The following is a 19,467-nucleotide window of genomic DNA, read 5'->3' on the forward strand; positions in this document are numbered from 1 at the left end:
CTCTCTCTCAGTCGAATCAACCCTTGCTTTGCTTGGGGCACTGCGCGTCTGGATGACAACAACATCAACAAGCACGGTAGCACTGGATTAAAGATATAACCGCCCACTTCCTTCTCTCTCAGCTTGAGCCTCTCACGCCCGCTAGCACCATGGGTAACCGGGGAATGGAGGACTTGATCCCGTTGGTCAACAAGCTTCAAGACGCTTTCAGCGGCATCGGTCAGAGCTGCAATCTTGACCTGCCACAGATCGCGGTAGTCGGCGGACAGAGCGCTGGCAAGAGCTCCGTGTTGGAGAACTTCGTTGGCAGGTAAAGGAGCAGCATCCAAGCACAACACGCCAAATTCATCACTATAGGGCAATACATAATACTATCTCGTGTTAAGCATGGGGTCGGGGATGTCGTGTCCATCCCCGTCACGTTTCGTTTCTCGAAACGTCTGTGGCGTCCCGATCTTCTTTGAGCCAGGAGCTCGTCTCCATCTTATTTTTAACGCGCATTACTATTTTATAGCCGGCTTTATGACAAGGGAGCCGATATTTGGGTTACCGCAACCCACTCGAGACTCCAGCCCAATCAGCCAGCCCCATTTAGCCTGTTTCAGTCCCTGAAATCTCAGCATTTGTTTTGAACCATTTGCTTAAACTCATTGAAATGTAAAATGCCCCCCAGTAAAATAGGTAAGGAAATGACTTGTAAGGACTGGTGGATATATACGTTAACACCAGGCAACACTCTTATTACATTAATAGGGTAACGACCCTGGGTTTATAAGCGCGGAAATCTACTCTGCCGCTCGAGCATGCTTTTGCGACACAGTCGATAGCGCGTCGGACCTCGGGGTCGAGGGTTCGAGACCTGCTCCCTGCCTGTTTCATTACATTGGTGTCAGAAGTGGGATCGGACCTTGCACCCACGACAGTGCGTGTGCTTGACCGGTCAGCGCGTTCCTGTAAGACGTAGAGTCGCAAGCTAGCGCGAGGACGCGCTCTTTGAAAGGAGGGAGTAGTGTAACGACCCTGGGTTTATAAGGGCGGAAATCTACTCTGTCGCTCGAGCATGCTTTTGCGGCACAGTCGATAGCGCGCTGCTCCCTGCCTGTTTCATTACAATATGATCAAATCCGTTCTACTGTCAATCATAAAGAAGAGCTTCCATTAGATTGTCTGCACTGTGGGATTAAGTGGTACATTATGGCAATGTGGTTGGTACATAAAACAGATACCATTAGATATGGACAGGAGGGTATAGGTTCAGAAAGATTGCATATACCTTCAAATATTTACAGATATGTGAATGGTAAAGACTGGCAATTGAGGTTAGGTATAGAAGGTTTCCTACTAATCTCCAGGGTCATATTAATTAGTGCACAATGTAGCAAAACATTTTGCAATGGTAACAAAAAGGAGAGTTTCTTATTGAACAAGGTTCACAGTCCCTCTCTATTTCAGTCTGTTTTCTTCCGTTTTGTGCCTAGAGAATATGACCCAGGTCTAGATAGATGAAGTGCAGGGTTGTTGGCAGCAGCATCAGTCAAGGTCCAGCCAGCCACCCCTAAGACCTGGGATCCAGCTGAGTAACAGTCCTGTCTGACTCATATTTTCTGCTAGCCCATAGATAGAGGTCTCAATATCAATATGTGTTCATTCATCTAGCCAACTCGATGACAAGGGGCCTAAACATGCATGTAGACACACACACACTTTAAATACTTTATTTGAATCCACCAATCAAATTGACAAAAAAAGGATCCAAACAGTTCAAAGGTCGTTGTATGCATGGCAGTCCAGGGTACAGGAAGCACCTCCTTCTCCAAACAGCTAGGCTGCCCACGACAGCTGAAACAGAGCAGTACCTAGCCAGTTGCTTTGACCTAGTTTTTGTCAGGCCAGCAATCTGGAGGCCACACACTGCAAGCCTGTGTGCGTGACTGAGACTGCTGAATATCAGCGCCACCAGCTAGCACCTCCGCCTGAGGCTGTCCAAGCCTGCCACGAGGGGCTGGTACTTAAGCAGCTTCTTGGCAGCTTCTCGACTCCATGTTGCCTTCGAATGAGCAGCCCACTTCCAAAATGAGCATATCTCTCCCCCCCCAAACAACAACAATATCTGATGTATTTGGCCCACAGGAACACACATCATCTTCATCAAACCAGCTTCCCCTTACACAAGAGTGGTTAAGCATGTGGGGTGTTGGTGAGACCTTGTCTCACCTTGCTGGCTATCAGGTCAACACACACTTGCCAGGCCATCATTGTTAATAAGAGTTTGTTCTTAACTGACCTGCCTGGTAAAATAGACACACACACACCTACACATGCACTCTCTCGCCTGGTAGCAGACTGGTATGTACCGAAGTCATCGTTCGTTAACGGAGTGCTCTGCTACTTGCCACTGTGCAGCTGTTCATGTTGACTTCTTGTGCTTTAGGTCAGAATTGATGACTTTAAGGACTATTTAATTTGATCAGCAGCATTAAGGGGATCGAGGTGTACTCAGGGGGCTCTGAGGGTAAACTCTTGGACCAAAGAGCCTGATGACATTTTCAGATCAACATTTTTTCCCCGTTCATAATATCTTCTGTTAGTAAGAAGAGACTCCATTTGGTTGTGTGCTGTGATTTTAATTCTGCATTATGTGGTTGTGTGTGTTCCGTATGTGTGAGTCATTGTACACCATAGCAGTCAGTGGCTGTTGGTGGTTCACCCTAGGTTCACAAGGCCTCAGTCTCCTACAGTGCAACACCATCTTTGTCACCGTCAACATAGTCTCACATAGCCAGACACCATCTTATTGTCTCATTCGCTCCTGGAAGGCAAGGTTAAATTCAACCCCACCTCCTCTCTGATTGGCTATCTGTCTGCAGGGACTTCCTGCCCCGAGGCTCTGGGATCGTCACCCGCAGGCCCCTTGTCCTGCAGCTTATCAGCGCCAATGCAGGTAACACACACACACACACACCCACACCCACACACACATTTGGAATCTAATCTTTGCATTTTTCTTCACAGAATGGGCAGAGTTCTTACACTGCAAAGGGAAGAAGTTCACAGATTTCGACGAGGTTCGCCAGGAGATTGAGGCAGAGACTGACCGCATTACTGGGGCCAATAAGGGCATCTCTCCCGTCCCCATCAACCTGCGCGTCTACTCCCCACATGGTAGACATGCACAACCCCTTAACTACTCTCTCTCTCTCATCTCTGTCCTCTACCTCCTGCACTGCTGAACAATTGTGTATTGTTCATTGTGGGCTGTTATCCTCACCCTCCTGTGTGTTAGGTAATATTCACTATGACATGTGTCCTCTCTCCTCTGCCTGCAGTGCTGAACCTGACCCTGATCGACCTGCCAGGCATCACCAAGGTGCCCGTGGGGGACCAGCCAGCAGACATCGAGCAGCAGATCAGAGACATGATCATGCAGTTCATCTGCAGGGAGAGCTGTCTCATCCTGGCTGTCACCCCGGCCAACTCTGACCTGGCCAACTCAGACGCCCTCAAACTGGCCAAAGACGTCGACCCCCAGGGTAAGACGTTGATCAATATTGCTCTGTCATATGATATGGTTACCTAATATTTGAAACACCTGCCCAGGCGTTGTGAGATCTCGCAGGCGTCTGCAATCACGTCAGCCTGGAACGTAGCCTTTGTGTTGTGACTGGCCTGCCCCTGCCTTTTGCCCCTTACCCTTTGAACTCCAGGCCAGAGGACCATAGGAGTGATCACCAAGCTGGACCTGATGGATGAGGGAACAGATGCCAGGGAGGTCCTGGAGAACAAGCTGCTGCCCCTGAGGAGAGGTGGGACATCCGTCTCTTGCTCACTCTTTCTCTCTTCCTACCAATATCTCTCTTTCTTTGTCTTTCTTTATCCATTATTAGGTCCAACCAATCTAATTTGGTTATCTTTGGTATCAGCTTTTCTGTTCTATCCTCCCGCAAGTACTTTTCATTTTGGTTCCATCCCAGTCATGTTTTTTCCCTCATTCCCCCTGACTCCAACCATATTGGAGTGGTTTCACCCTGTCCATTTGTGTGTGTTGCCAGGTTACATTGGAGTGGTTTCACCCTGTCCATTTGTGTGTGTTGCCAGGTTAAATTGGAGTGGTTTCACCCTGTCCATTTGTGTGTGTTGCCAGGTTACATTGGAGTGGTTTCACCCTGTCCATTTGTGTGTGTTGCCAGGTTACATTGGAGTGGTTTCACCCTGTCCATTTGTGTGTGTTGCCAGGTTAAATTGGAGTGGTTTCACCCTGTCCATTTGTGTGTGTTGCCAGGTTACATTGGAGTGGTTTCACCCTGTCCATTTGTGTTTGTTGCCAGGTTACATTGGAGTGGTTTCACCCTGTCCATTTGTGTGTTACCAGGTTACATTGGAGTGGTTTCACCCTGTCCATTTGTGTGTTACCAGGTTATATTGGAGTGGTGAACCGCAGTCAGAAGGACATTGATGGGAAGAAGGACATCAAGATGGCTATGGCTGCTGAGAGGAAGTTCTTCCTGACTCACCCGGCCTACAGACATATGGCCGAAAAGATGGGCACCCCGTGCCTGCAGAAAGTCCTCAACCAGGTAGGCTAACAGACTGACTGTAGACTGACCAGTTAACAGTAACTGAGTCTCTCCTACAGGTTATTACATCCTTGCTATGCATCCCAAAGCCAGTATAATAGGCTTGCTTAGCAACGTTATATTTAGGGTACATTTTGTGTTGTGTTGCCATAGCAACTGACCAACCACATCCGTGACACACTGCCGGCGTTCCGTAGCAAGCTGCAGACCCAGCTGCTGTCTCTGGACAAGGAGGCCGAGGAGTACCGGGGATACCGTCCTGATGACCCGGGACGGAAGACCAAGCAACTGCTGCAGTGAGTCCTTCAGAAAAAAATAAGTTTCACAATCAGGGTTGGGGTCAATTTCTTCTCAATTCAGCAAATCAGCTGACATTTTGTGTGTGTTTAGGATGGTGCAGCAGTTCTCAGTGGACTTTGAGAAGCGTATCGAGGGCTCTGGGGACCAGGTGGATACTGTAGAGCTCTCTGGTGGAGCCAAGATCAACCGCATCTTCCACGAGCGCTTCCCCTTCGAGCTGGTTAAGGTTAGCTAGCTGACTGATGCACATCTTGTTTCATTTGGTGCTTGGCTAGAAAACACTCTCATTCTCAATCGCTCTCCCTTTCTCGCTCTCGCTGCCAGATGGAGTGTGATGACAAGGAGATGCGGCGGGAGATCAGCTACGCCATCAAGAACATCCACGGTATCAGGTGGGTGTTTTACTGTTTACCTCTCTCCTACCACCTTCAACTATCCTCTTCTTCCTCCTTTCCTGACTGTTCTCTATTCCTCTTTCTCCCTCTCTCTCTCTCTCTCCGCAGGACTGGCCTGTTCACTCCAGACATGGCATTTGAGGCCATCGTGAAGAAGCAGATAGTGAAAATCAAGGAGCCGTGTATCAAGTGTGTGGACATGGTCATTCAGGAGCTGATCAACACCGTGCGTCAGTGTACCAACAAGGTAACCTTTTTAGTCAATCAATCCTCATTCTGGTATCCTTTTTAGAATTAGAAAACGTGGTGCGTTTTTAAATGATATTATTTCCTATGATGTACCGTGATAGGATGCGATGTGTGCCTGTGTTTTCAGTTGGATTGCTTCCCCAGACTGCGTGAGGAAACCGAGAGAATTGTGACCTCACACATCCGAGACAGAGAGAGCAGGGCAAAGGACCAGGTAACAACCTACATATCACACACACGTTATGTTCTTCTAAAATTCATTTCCATTCAAATCCTAGTTTATCTAACCCTAAACATAACCCTTACCCTTAATTATAACCCTAAATCTAACCCCTAAGCTTAAAATAGCCTTTGTCCTCATGAGGACGTGGAAATGTCCCCACGAGGGAGAATTGTCCTTGTTTTACTATCCTTGTGAGGACATTTTGGGTATTTTAGCTACCCACAAGGATAGAAGAACCAACACACACAGTACAAATGCACACATGGTTATGTAAACAGTGGACTTATTGACCCAGGGGCTAGTAATACCGCACTGTAAATGAAGCTTTCATGTATTTTTGACCAAATCTTTCTGTTTCCAATTGCAGGTGTTGCTGCTGATCGATGTCCAGCTCTCGTACATCAACACTAACCATGAGGACTTCATAGGCTTTGCTAAGTAAATGACTGACCAGGCCTGCCTTTATTGGCCTGCTAATGTTATTACAAAGTGGAGATGGGGGGTGAAAATAGATGCTGAATACCTGCAGATAATACCGTACAGACCTCTCCGTCCCTTGTCTGTTTCTCTCTGTGCTTACTTTCCTATCGCTGTCTGTTTCTGTCTCTCTGCTTTCTCTGCTCCATAGTGCACAGCAGAGCAGCAAGCAGAGTAACAAGCAGAGTAGCGCTGCAAGCCAGGTCAGCCAGGTGAGATATAGAGGAGGATCTGAAATACTGCACGCATGCACCCACGCGCTCCAGAACAAAAGGCCAAGGGTGCCCACACTCCAACAGTGGGGCTGCAGGCCATATAGGGCGAAACAGGGCCATAGGGACAGCGACTCGTATGCTTCCTGGTTTCTTTATGTCATTAATTTGTACACAGCACACAGTATGTATACTACTGTACATTCTACATACATTATTGCCTTTGTTGCATGCTTTTTTACATTTCATGTTGATTTTGGGGGACCTTTTGCCTTTGTCTTTTTCAGTTGGATGGTGACACTTTTATTATTATGTTGGGTGTGTGTGCAAAACAAATTGATGTTTTTAAGTTTTATTTACCTTTTGTCACTATGTTTAAACCCCTTCTATGTCATCAAGGTGCCCCCATGCATTTCATCCCAAACCCTTAGTGAGAATCTGAGCAGCCCTGTTTTGGGCGTCTGGCCTGGTTGGTGAGTATCACTCGTTGGGGTTAGGGTTGGGCTTTGCCTGCTGTCTGTATTTACTCTACTGCCCAGAGTGTGGCTCCCTCTTGTGGCCACCCTGAGTTGACTGTTTATAGCTTTTTCTACTCTCAAGCTTAACCCTTTACACTCCTGGGAATTGGCCTATATGAATAGGGATAAATCGAAATGATTCTTACAAAATACATTTGAAAAGCATAAGCATGGTAGCGAATGAAAGGGAACAGTTTGGAGATTCTGGGGAAATGATTTGACCAAAGTTGAGGGCACAATAGTTCACAAGACTGAATCCAAACATTACACTGTTGATTTTATGTGCATTTTACATTTAGCCGCATTTGTTGATAACGAAACGTAAAAATACTCTGGATAAATTCAGTAACTGGGGAAAAATGACAAGGGTTTGAGTGAAAGAACTAACTGGTGTCTCGAAGGTGGACACAGTTCCTAAGTCATTTCAATACACTTTTATGACTCAAAGAAGCTTCTTTAACTAGAATGTGCTTTTTGCAGCTCTCCTAGCTGTGCCGTTAAGGAAGCACACTTGTTTTGTTTTGAACACAGCCCTGCATCCCTGCCATCACACAATTACTGTAGTTGTTTACGCAATCCCAAAAAGGCCCATTATACATGGAAATCTTGTTCAGGTGTGCATCATTTGAAAGCTTGTTCCATTGCCAACATGACTAGCTAAGTTATAAAATATGATATTACAGTGTTAGGCATTCACAGGGCAAGTCAGAGAAACAGATTGTAATTTTGGTGTATATAGAAAGTCATGGGTGCATTCAGGTCCGTGTTCCGCAGTGAATTTTCTTCACAATAGACAGACGTTCTGTTCCGAACAACCCAGGGTATGACGCCATGTCACGTTGTGTTTGTACATCAGACCTAGTGGTCATAAATGTTGACACTGTGTATGACTTGAGTTTTATGATATGAAAATGTGAAGTGCACATTTGGACTCGCAGGTGTTTGGCTTGCTCGTACGGCGTCTCATCTTTCAAAACACATAGTCGTCTTCATTAACAGCATTTCTTCACTCAGACAACAAAGAGTCTGCAAAAGTTGCCCAATTAGCAGGAGGGATGGGGGCAACTTCTTATCGCTTGTGGTGCTGAAGATCAGAACGGATTTCGGTCAAAACCCACACAGCACTGTGAGGCCTGAGCTTCATCGTCATGTATAGCATGTTACTGTACACTGACTGCATTCCAATTTATGCGCTTGTCAGTCAACAAACCTGCCATTTTCAACCCGTATAGAGGTACGAGTGTAAAGGCTACTTATAGTGGCATAGGAACAATCTCAGTTAAAGTTAAATAACTAGGGAACATTACTTTGTTTTCATTCCAGAAAAGCTGATAGGCAGATACCAACAATGTCAAGTTACTTTCTAAAACCCCACAGAGTCAACATCAGTAAGTTGGATGTGTCCTTAGGAGTGGGAGTTGGCAGGTTCCGTTGGTGTTGGATCAAGAGCCATACAGCGCTGAGCTTTGAGCTCTGGCATCATTTATAGCATGTTACTGTGTTCCAATTTATGCGCTTATCGGTGCCCAAATCTGCCATTTTCAACCCATGTATGGGTACAAGTGTAAAGTGCTAACTTGAACCCACTCAACTGCTATGGCTGTTAGTTAGCTACTTTACACAGGTTATGGGTCAGTCAAATACATGTTGAAATACTTTAAAATGCTCGATCTGCATTGATTTAGTTTGCTATACAATGGGACCAATAGAATAGTCGCAAAAGCTCCAAGCTAAATTAAGCACACCTTAAGTATTAGAAAGTATTTACCACGATGTATTTGAGCCCGGGTGTGTTAGGTTCCATTCATGCGATTGTATCCCGACGAGGTGCCTTAGGTGTTTTAACGGCCCACTTCCTTCCTGTTTCAGGCCTCCTCTCCTCCCGCCTCAGGCCTGATTGTAAGAGCAACAGTTTACGTTACGACACTCCCTTATCCCTCTGACCACAGGGGGTTACCTGTCAGTCAGCCTCCCACTATATATGGTGTTGAAAAAATCTTTGATTTGTATCAGGACTGAACAAAAATAAGACTTTAGAAATAATGCTTTTTGGGTAACCCCCTTAGTGGTTCTAGGCCATCTGAGACACCTAACTTAATAATCACTCAATCCTTTGATTGCCACTGGCTTGTGTGTGCAGGCTAGTTAACACACCTAACACAAACACTGATGTAGCTCTAATGCTATAGTGCTATAATGCTAATATTGTTTTTTTGGGGGATGTTATGAAGCACTAATAACACGATGGTCACCTCTTAACACTGTGACACAGACCTCTGTTTGTAACTTTCAACATAGTCTCCAGCCACAACAGGGCACTATCACCGAACTGAACTCAGTCACAAATTATGGTTTGGTTTATTTGCAGGTTGATGTTTATTGTCATGAATCTTGCCCTGGAGGCAGAACTGAGCGATTTCCGCTAGATGGGCCAGCTGGCTATATCGTAAAAATTCATTAAAACAAAAATGTGCTTTTTGGTCATAATTTAGGGTTAGGCATTTGGGTTAGCAGTGTGGTTAGGGTTAGGTTTAAAATCAGATTTGTGGCTGTGCCAGCTAGTGACCACTCTACAGAGCTGCCTCCAGGGCAAGATTCATGACAATAAATGTCAACCTGCGGTTTATTCACAAAGATATACACTGAGAATATCATTTAACTTGGAGTTCTCACACAACACACTTTCTCATTGCATTTTATTATTCATACGTCACTTTTGTGCACATCGGTTTGGGTACATGCAGTAGACTAGCTGGCCAGGTTTGACTGACTATGATTGAAGTAGGATGAGGTACAGTAGATGATGCTTCTGTGTGGACATGACAACTCTTCAGTACCTTTTTTAAACCTCTCATACTTTCTGGCAATCACACCACCCACCACAACTATGACCCCATCTTTCATCCCCTGACCTCTAACCTCTGCCCCCTGCTCTCTCTACAGGTAATCCGTAAGGGCTGGCTGACCATCAACAACATCAGCATAATTAAAGGCGGGGCTAAGGAGTACTGGTTTGTCCTGACCGCTGAGAGTCTGTCCTGGTTCAAGGATGATGAGGTGAGTGAGTTAGTTCACCCTCTTCAGGGTGAGTTAGTACAGTCAGTCACAGTAAGTCTGATGTAGTTTATGGCTAGACTTCAGGTGATGGTGATTTGGAACGCCATTTCCCCTGATACAGCCCTCCTTTCTGTTTAATGTCTGGCAGAAGGGTGGGCAGGTCAACAAATGGTAAAATATACATATGTGCTTTGAATCTCTGGCCAATTCCCAAGTGATAAGTATTTTGTTCGATATCTTTGTAGAGGACATAATATAAACCATACCTTCTGACTACCCACTAAATCACAACTCAACGGTGGTTCCACGTTGGCTCTTCAGTGACGTTGCTCTTCTCCTTGCGATGCAGGGTTCTCGTTGATTGGCTGGATGTGGTGTCATTCATAGCTTGACGGGCTGGTGTCTGTCTGCCTGTCTGTGCCTGCTGTACAGGTTCCAGGATGTTCTGCACAGCAAGTGTAGACAGGCAGACACACGGCAACTCCCGGAGTCAGCCAATCCGTGCACTGGTCAGCAGATGACATCACACGGGTAACAAGCAGTCCACATGGTTTAAATCGTCTCTATATACAGTACGTGGTCGATACACAGCTAAATTCACTGGACAGAAATCGCTCTCTCTCTTTGTCTGTTTTTTTGTTGTTTCCCCCCTCTTCTTTCTGTCTCTCCACCTCTCGTCTCACTCTGCTGGGAGTTAAGACATTTGGTTTTCTTTTGCACAATTGGAACCATCCCAAAGAAAACCACTGCTCACACACATGCAAATACACACATCGGCTTTATGACACTATTTGATGAAGAGTAATTCAAAACGGTAACTCGATGGATCATAGACATTCTCATGTCGCGTTAACTTTAGAGCAGTTGTTTTACGAATCTCTGACATTCAACCAGTGTTAGGGGTAATGTGTTACAAAAGTAACACGTTGTGTAATCTGATTACTTTAATGAGTAACGGATGGGTAATATTAGTTACTTTGTCAAACAACGCGTGCGTGACTTTCAGAATCATATCTCTACCGGACGCGTGTTTCCATGATCCAATCCCGACTTGTTTCCTCGTTTAGTTCTTGAGCAAGCGGAGAAAGGCTGTTTGGAGAAATGTCATAACAGCTGCAGTTCATAGAAATGTATAGAGTACGCACCTCTGATCTTTGCCATTGATCGCTTCTGTGATAGCAAAGCCCATAGAGGGCTTTCACATCTAGTGGTAAATGTGCCCTCTGTACATCTCTATGGGTCCCTTTTTAAGTGCGGGGGGCTATAACCAGAACTGGCTGCTCGAGAGAGATTTTGAATGAAACGATTAGAAATCTGTACAGATGTTTTGGCTTACATTTATATATGGCTAATTAAGCAGCACTTGTAGACTAGCAACAGGAAAGCAGCGCCACAGATGAAAGGAGAAAATAGAGCTAAAACCCAAGTTAGTAAGTAGCTATTTTTGGTAGTGAGCTCGCGGCTCGCCATGCTCCCTCTGACAGTCAAACAAACGGGGAGATTTTTAGATTTGTTTCATGAAAGTACATGATAAAGTAATGCTTTACTTTCCACACAAAGTAATATTGTAAAGTAACACACTACTTTTGTAATATGTAATGTATAACTAATCCCACCACTGCATTCAACCAAGCATTTTTCCATATTTCCTTGAGCATCTTACTGTATATTTATTTATTCTCTCTCTCTCTGACCCCCTCCCCCCCCCTTCTCTTTCTTGGTGCAGTTGGCAGTTTCTCTGAAACTGCACACATTCTTGGCAGGAAAATCACACATTTGTAATCCAAACATCAGTCTCCAATGATTCAGCGAGGAGAAATAACCTATTAAATGGCAGTATTCCTCCCTCTCTGTTTCTGAACCCAGTAGCCCTTCATTATCCAGACCATCTATCACCAATACAATTCCACAGCCGCCCTAATATTACAGTAATCATGTTAATCCTACAGTAGCATCCCTACCCAATCAAATATTATTCCCTATACAGTACACAACTCCCAATACAGTAATTTACTGTAACATAACCTTACATACATAAACCTTATACATTCTTTTAACACCATCATCCACTAGCCCCACCAAAATACCAAACCACTAGACCTCTCCTCTAGTTGGTTTATTATATCATCAGTGAAATAATATTTTAGCTGCTTTTACACACTGGACAGAAGACCATCTGCCACACAATAGTTTGACCACAGACTTAAATGATAATAGTATCATATTCTAGCTCTGACTTTGACTGTATCTTTAGGCAACATTGTTACTGTTACCTCCCAACCTAACGCCAATGAAATACTGGAAGGATGTGTTTTGTATTTGAAGCAGGACTTGATGGATGGATTGACCACTTTGCATGACTGTTTGAGTCTATGGAGCCTCTGCTGCTCCTCCCTCTCCCATCTACTGCATCAGAGTCGGGGCTGGATTCTTTGTGTAAAGATCCAGGAGCCTACACACTTCTATTGCTGTTATACCGTACATTTAGTAAGCAGACTGTTTCAAGGACGTTAGAACACATTGGTCTGAGACCTGACTGACTTTTTAACTTTATATAGGTCTTTTTTTCTCTTCTTTTTTTTTGAAACCAATGATATACATTTATTCCACGACGTAAAGTAAGTCTTAAATGCAGTCAGAATATTCAAAAAGTACAAAATAGGAACCGATACCCGACACAGAGTAGAAGACAAAGCAAAGAGATGAGCAAACGGCAGTGGAAGATGGTCAGTGGTGGAGTGTAGATAATCAAACCCACTATGAAACCTCCTTGAAAGCCAGTGTTTCCCCGAAGAGAAGTGCTTCCCTGCCCAGTCTAACCAATGTGCAGACTACTGTACACCAGTAAGACAATGAACAGGTAGTCTGAACACTGGGAGGACGGAGCCGGACAGACTGTCTTAGGCCCCAAAGACATTGACTCTCTGCCATTCCGTAGGCAGTAACGTTTACTGATCTTTGTCTTCCTTCCTTCCTCCATTTTGGCATCAAGAAGTAGGGATCCCCCCCCTCAAACCTCAAAACCTATTTTCTTTTCACCCGTCCGTGTCGCCTCTTCTCCCCCTCTCTGTTGTTTGTCTGTTGTGTTTCTGGGTGTCGCTCCCCTCACTGTCCGTTTGGGTCATGCCGGCATTGCAGAGTATCCAGGCTTGACGTGGCACATTCACTCAGACGACCGACCGGGACAGACTGGCTGAGCACTCAGGGAGGGGATATTGCAAAAAAGAGAGAGGGAAGGAAAAAGAGGGAGAGATGGAGGAAGAGGGAGGGACACGTGTGACCATATATGGGTTGGAGTGACCCCTTGGTGAATACAACCGAGAGAAGTCTGCAATGGTTCTTTTCTCGTTTCATACCTAGTGAGACCCTACCATCCTAGTGAGACCCTGCCATCCTAGTGAGACCCTACCATCGCTCTGCAGGGGGTCACATATGGACACCTCTGTTGAACCACTTTTCGAAATCCTTCGCTTTGTTTCTTCTTCAGGTCTCCCTCTCTTTCTTAACTCCACTCTGGAAGTTCTTCCCTCCTTCTCTTGCACTCCATCTCTCTGTGCTGTTAAGCAGTACCAGATGTCGAGTCTTAACGCCAGGCTGTCATTTAATCTCTCGCTCTCTTTCTCCCTCACTCCCCGGAAAATCAGGCAGGAAGTGGGCCTCTGGAAAGGAAAGTAGAAATATTGAAGAAATAAGAGGGGGAGGGATAATGGAGAGAGAGAAGAATTGAGATGGTGAGGGTTGATGGAGTGTGTGTGATGGAGAATTTAAAATTTTACTCTCAACTCTTTGTGCTCACGATTAAAACCATGTCATGCTCAGTGTTATCCTGACCCGCAGCCCTCTGCTTGATCCGACGTCCATGCATTCAAATGCACACCACAGCGCATTCCCGGAGTCCCCTGTGTTTTTCCACATCTGTATTTCTCCTCTTTATCGTAGCCAGAACGTTTCCTCCAGCCCCAGCTCTCCCTCCCTTTTCAAACGTACCGTGGAGAACGACCCGCACACTAATGACTTCCACATGTCGTCTCCCCCTCTCTCTCCCCCTCCCTGCCCCGCTCTGCCTCCCACTCTCATTCTTCCTCCCACTCCACTCCACTCCATCTCCACCTCTGTGCTCCCCCACCCTCTCCCCTGTGCTCCCCCAACTTCTCCTCCTTCTCCCTACTCTTCTTTCCACATTCCCCTTCTCTCCCTTTCTCCCTGGATCATCGCCCGACTAAGCCAACCTGTTGATTTTAAAAATCAAGCTGAGAAATAAACATAATATGACACGCAGAGATCAGATAGTAATCAGAAACGAAGTAAACATTTCCCTAACATGGTTCTTTGCAGTTGCTTGTTTATATTGTAAAACCTGCTGATATGGTACCTCCCTTTCTGTTTGTATCTCAGGAGAAGGAAAAGAAATACATGCTCCCTCTGGACAACTTGAAGGTGCGCGACGTGGAGAAAGGGTTCATGTCCAGCAAGCATGCCTTTGCCATCTTCAACACAGAACAAAGGTCGGAAACCAGACAGACACATCTTAACACATCTTTACTTGTAATATTATAGCACCACTTCTACTTAAAATATTCCTACTTTAGTACCACTAGTTTTAATAAGAACGATACATACTTTAGAAGGAGACAGAAACCAGATAGTCTGGTGGGCTCGTTTTCTTCCTTTTATTTAAATGGATGAGCCTGCCACGTGCCCCTAAAATGACCCGGAAGCGTAACTAACTTCCTCTTCCCCTCCCCTGTGTTGTGGTCTGACAGGAATGTGTACAAGGACAATCGTTTCCTGGAGCTGGCCTGTGACACTCAGGACGAGGTGGACAGTTGGAGGGCTTCTCTCTTGCGCGCTGGAGTCTACCCCGAAAGGTCTTCTAATGTGAGTGACAGCTGCACTGGTCACCAAGGTTGGGGTCAATTCCATTTCAGTTCAGGAAGTAAACCGAATTGGCTGAATTGAAATGAAATTGCCCCCAACCCTGGTGCCCACCACTGTGACCACTTACCGTGGTGTCACTGCAACTTATTGTCCACCTCATCTGCCCTGTTTATCCTGTTCCCTACTACCCATGACTACCCTTCACTCACTTCCCATGTTGCACTTCTGTTATGTCATCCATCCTATCACTTCCCAAGTGAGCCATCATATCACTTTATTTTCCCATCATATCACTTTATTTTCCCTTTCTCCATCCTCTCTTTCTCAGTGAAGTTTGATGTAACTGTGAAGATGTAGTGAGTCACAATAGATGTAGGCTACACCTTGATATGTTATTTGATATTTGTATTTATTAATGGTCCCCATACTGTTCCCCATGAACAGTACATCATATAACATTATTTCACCGCTACATACTTACAATACAAAATGTACAATACAAACTTTATAATACCACCGTACAACAACCATGCGTGTCTGTACCTTTTTTGTGTGTCTCTATAGTATCCGCTGTTCCATAAGGTGTATTTTTGCCTGTTTAAAAAAAAAAAAAATATATATATATATATATATAATCTGATTCTACTGCTTGCATCAGTTACCTGATGTGGAATAGAGTTCCATGTCTCCATGTTCCATGTTCCAGTCTGTTCTGGACTTGGGGATTGTGAAGAGACCTCTGGTAGCATGTCTTGTGGGGTATGCATGGGTGTCTGAGCTGTGTGCCAGTAGTTTATACAGACACCTCGGTACATTCAGCTTGTCAACACTTACAAAAACAATTAGTGATGACGTCAATCTCTCTCCCACTTTGAACCACGAGAGACTGACATGCATATATGCTACTGTTATAGTGACTCATTTTTGCTAAAAGTTTTTAGCCCTTTTTTAAAAGCCTTCCTTAAGGTTGTTGCTGACGTACAGAGCTTTGTGATTTCCATGTGTAATGATAAGCGCTTTACAAATACAATTATTATTTGCCATTTGATATGCACGTGACTTTTCTACATCTAAAGATGCAAGCCACAAGATCTGTATCACTAAATACAGGCGTGTTAACTTAAAGCTGTCTTCCTATAGGTGGAAAGTGAGGGAGGCGGCTCATCGTCCTCGTCCCAGGACAACTTCTCCATGGACCCTCAGCTGGAGCGGAAAGTGGAAACCATCCGCAACCTGGTCGACTCCTACATGGCCATCGTCAACAAGTGCATCCGTGACCTCATGCCCAAGACCATCATGCACCTCATGATCAGTAATGTAAGGGACCTCTGCTCCACGCTGTCCCAATGGTATCGGGCATGGGTTCAAATAGTAGTTGGCGTTTTTCAAATACTTTCAGCGTTCGCTTGAGCCTGGCTGGTGTGCAACTTTTCACATGATTCTATTGGTTCCGTTGTGCCAGGCAAGCTAACTCAAACAGGCCTGGTTACTGTATAACGCTGTGTGACAACCATGGTAAAAAGAGCTTTTATAAAATAATTTGAATGAGTCCGTCCATCAACTCTCTCCCCCACCACCAGGTGAAGGACTTCATCAATGCGGAGCTGCTGGCCCAGCTGTACTCGGCCGGGGACCAGGGTGCCCTGATGGATGAGTCCCAGGAGCAGGTCCAGAGGAGGGACGAGGTCCTCAGGACCCACCAGTCCCTGAAGGAGGCCCTGGCCATCATAGGAGACATCTCCACCACCACCATCTCCACCCCAATGCCCCCGCCCGTGAACGACTGGCGCAGTGGAGGGGGAAACAGGTAGGCATCCTGGTAGTCCATGGATAATGACTTCCCTAGATATCTAAGTGTAATGTAATGGAGTCAACTATTGGTCTACAGGTGAAGATGTTGGGTTGGCGAGCAGGAGAACCGTGTTTGAAGACTGTCATTCTTTTTAATTTAATTTTTTTACTTGGAGACTGTTGAATGAAATCACAAATAGTTTAGTCTTATCTATGTGATGTTAAGAATATGTCATGCATGAAAGGGTACTGATGGCCCCTTCCCCCCAGGTCTCCTCCAACCAGCCCCACTGGTTCCAGGAGGATGTCATCAGGCCAACGCCCTAGTCCCGGAGGAGGGCGAGGGGCTCCACCCCCTCCTAACCGTCCAGGACCCTTGGGGCCCTTCAACAACAGTGCTGACAGCCCCCAGGTCCCCAGCCGCCCCAACCGGGCCCCTCCCAGCATCCCCAGGTGAGGCCAGGGCATTCTACTTTAGGCCTATATGCTCCTGTGTAGCTCAGTTGGTAAGAGCGTGATCATGCTAAGATCGTGGGTTCAATTCCCACAGGGATCACATACGAAAAATGTGTGTACTCACTAAGTTGCTTTGGCCTTTTGATTAAAAGGTCTGATATATATGGACATGGGTACCAACGTGTTCAGTGTCTCCATAACCAGGGGTAACCCTGAGTTTTTCCTGACCATATAGCTAACCTGACTCGGTTCCCTACATCATGTATAGACGTTCCATTATCTTAAGCGGAATATTTGGAGGGTTATTAATTCAAGTAAAACACACACACATTCCAGTGGTTTGTGGTTACTGAAACAAGGAAGAGTCCACAAGCTCAAGTGTTTCTCTTAGTGCTGAGTGATTAACAAAAATGCTAAATTTTCCTGGTTGTTAAACAACGAATTGACCGACGTCAGTTAAATTACTTGAATTCTATTTTTATTTTTTTTGAGCTCAACTTGACGTTTCTCTAGATAGAAATCAAATCTTCCATGAGAAATTAAGTTAACAGCTATGTGGGACGCTGGGCTGATTTTGGAAGTTAGGCAAATATTCAACTTAGTTCAGCGCAGAAACGTGGTAATTAGTTACAATGACCCTAATCCATTGCACCTGTTCTTTCCGCATGAGAGAGGAATGACGCAACACAACATAACGACGAGCGGGATAGAGACAGTTTGTGAGGTAGCTCTACCCGATGGATAGTTTTAGTAGTTGGTAATAAGCAGCCTTGAAAGTGCCTTATCTACATTGACGAACTAGTAAAATGATTTTGTCAGCCAGCTAGCTACTACTAGCCTTGCTAAAAAGGATGACTCGTTCAATGGGGAGCACGGAGATGACGTTAAATGGTTGGCTGGATGCTACTGCCTTGAGCAGAGATGAGATGATGACGTTAAGAAATGACAAATAAAATGTAAAAAAACAAAGTAATATACACAACTGAATTTTTTTTTAAATTGAAGTAAAAAGTAATGTGATTGCCTGTTTTTAACCCGTCTTAAACTATCTGCTTCTCTTCCCTCTCTCACTCTTCCCTCTCTTCTCTCTCCCCTCTCACTCTTCCTTCCCCCTCTCATTCTTCCCTCTCACTCTCTCTCCCTCTCTGTCATCCTTTGGCCTCTAAACACTACTGCCCTCCCACCCTCCCTTCCTCTCCACCAGTAGGCGACCCCCTCCTTCTCCAACAAGAAATATCCCCCCATCATAAGCAGTCAAAGGAGCTTGCGATCTCTAATGGGACTAGTGTTCATCCCCTAGCTCATCCTCCAGCGCTCATCCTTCCCCTATCCCCCCCAAGCCCCTCTGCTATCTATCTCTCCTTGGTCTTCACCCCCCCCCCCCCCCACCCCCCCCCCCCCCAGTGCAGACATTGAACCCTCTGACCTCAGGCCAGGTGACGATCAATGTCCATGTATCTATGTACAGTATGGTGCTTGTCTTGTGGTGTATATATCTCTATGTACGCTTGTGCTCGCCTGTGGTCCAGGTTTGCTTAGCAGCTTCAGTTCCGACTGGGTTCCAGACCCTAGAACTTCCATCTCCCTTACCTAGAACACAACCTGCGTAGAACCCCTCCACCCCAGCTGCTGCTTCTCTACATATCTATGCTCAGCAGTGGCACTGCCCTACCCATTCCAAATGCAGCATGGCACATAGGCTGCTTTTACTGCACGTACTTGTGTGTATGTGGGAGGCGGAAAAATTGGCCTATATATAGGCCAAGTTCGTTTTAGTATTATATATAACACATTGTACAACACCCGCTTTCTGTATGTTTTTGCCTAGGTGTTCTTCTCTTAGAGACGAAAGGGTGTGTGTGTGTGTGTGTGTGAGAGTGAGAGAGAGTGTAGGTGTGTCTGTGTCAACCCCGTGTGCATGTATTGTCTGTCTGCACGTTTGTTGCTGTTTAAGTTGTATTTGTTTTCTTGGTCCAAGCTGTTAATAAATCAAGACCCTTGAGAGTAATTTGATGTTGGATCGTTGTGTGATTTGTTCCTGTGTTGTAGTAGCAGGAGCCGCAGCAGCCGATACACATATAACACGGCTGAGGACCAGTACCAACAGTATATTATTTCACACACAACCCGCCGCAATAAATGCACTTAACCCTGTCAATGGAGTCTGGTATGCCTGTATCTGCTGGTCAAGTGGTCATCTTCCTCACACCTTTTTCTAAGCTCAAACTCAGAGGCTGGCTGGAAAGATGGAGGGAGGGTGTTCCCAACACAAAGACAGACAGAAAAGTTCACCGATATTACTTCGCCTACCAGAATTATGGGAATATACATATCCCT

General features: G+C 45.5%; 1 protein-coding gene across 2 annotated transcripts; it reads left to right on the forward strand.

The window, feature by feature from the left end:
• The first annotated feature begins 10 nt into the window (after nt 1–10).
• LOC120020237 (dynamin-3-like) lies at nt 11–19,143 on the forward strand. 2 transcript variants are annotated; one of them, XM_038963767.1, is made up of 21 exons: nt 11–310; nt 2,868–2,941; nt 3,013–3,162; nt 3,327–3,530; nt 3,705–3,803; nt 4,414–4,574; nt 4,728–4,870; nt 4,965–5,100; nt 5,199–5,266; nt 5,378–5,516; nt 5,646–5,732; nt 6,109–6,179; nt 6,370–6,421; nt 8,150–8,182; nt 9,892–10,005; nt 14,401–14,510; nt 14,769–14,883; nt 16,024–16,200; nt 16,464–16,690; nt 16,945–17,127; nt 18,338–19,143. In XM_038963767.1, exons 1-21 carry the CDS (start codon nt 150–152, stop codon nt 18,378–18,380), a joined length of 2,547 nt encoding a protein of 848 aa, XP_038819695.1. In that variant the 5' UTR covers nt 11–149; the 3' UTR covers nt 18,381–19,143. The 2 variants fall into 2 exon arrangements, with proteins under 2 accessions (XP_038819695.1, XP_038819694.1); XM_038963766.1 differs by lacking the exon at nt 8,150–8,182 and having other exon boundaries at nt 18,335–19,143.
• Nucleotides 19,144–19,467: the final 324 nt, after the last annotated feature.

Source organism: Salvelinus namaycush, chromosome 25 (genome assembly GCF_016432855.1).
Source record: "Salvelinus namaycush isolate Seneca chromosome 25, SaNama_1.0, whole genome shotgun sequence".
Classification (NCBI taxonomy): Eukaryota; Metazoa; Chordata; class Actinopteri; order Salmoniformes; family Salmonidae; genus Salvelinus; species Salvelinus namaycush.

What these genes read in the sequence shown, in the direction of transcription:
- LOC120020237 (XM_038963767.1), top strand. Translation starts at nt 150, where the DNA reads ATGGGTAACCGGGGAATGGAGGACTTGATCCCGTTGGTCAACAAGCTT. An exon ending in CATTTTCAACCCGTATAGAG is followed by an intron (nt 8,183 to 9,891) that starts GTACGAGTGTAA and finishes CTCTCTCTACAG; the next exon opens with GTAATCCGTAAGGGCTGGCT. An exon ending in CGCAGTGGAGGGGGAAACAG is followed by an intron (nt 16,691 to 16,944) that starts GTAGGCATCCTG and finishes CCTTCCCCCCAG; the next exon opens with GTCTCCTCCAACCAGCCCCA.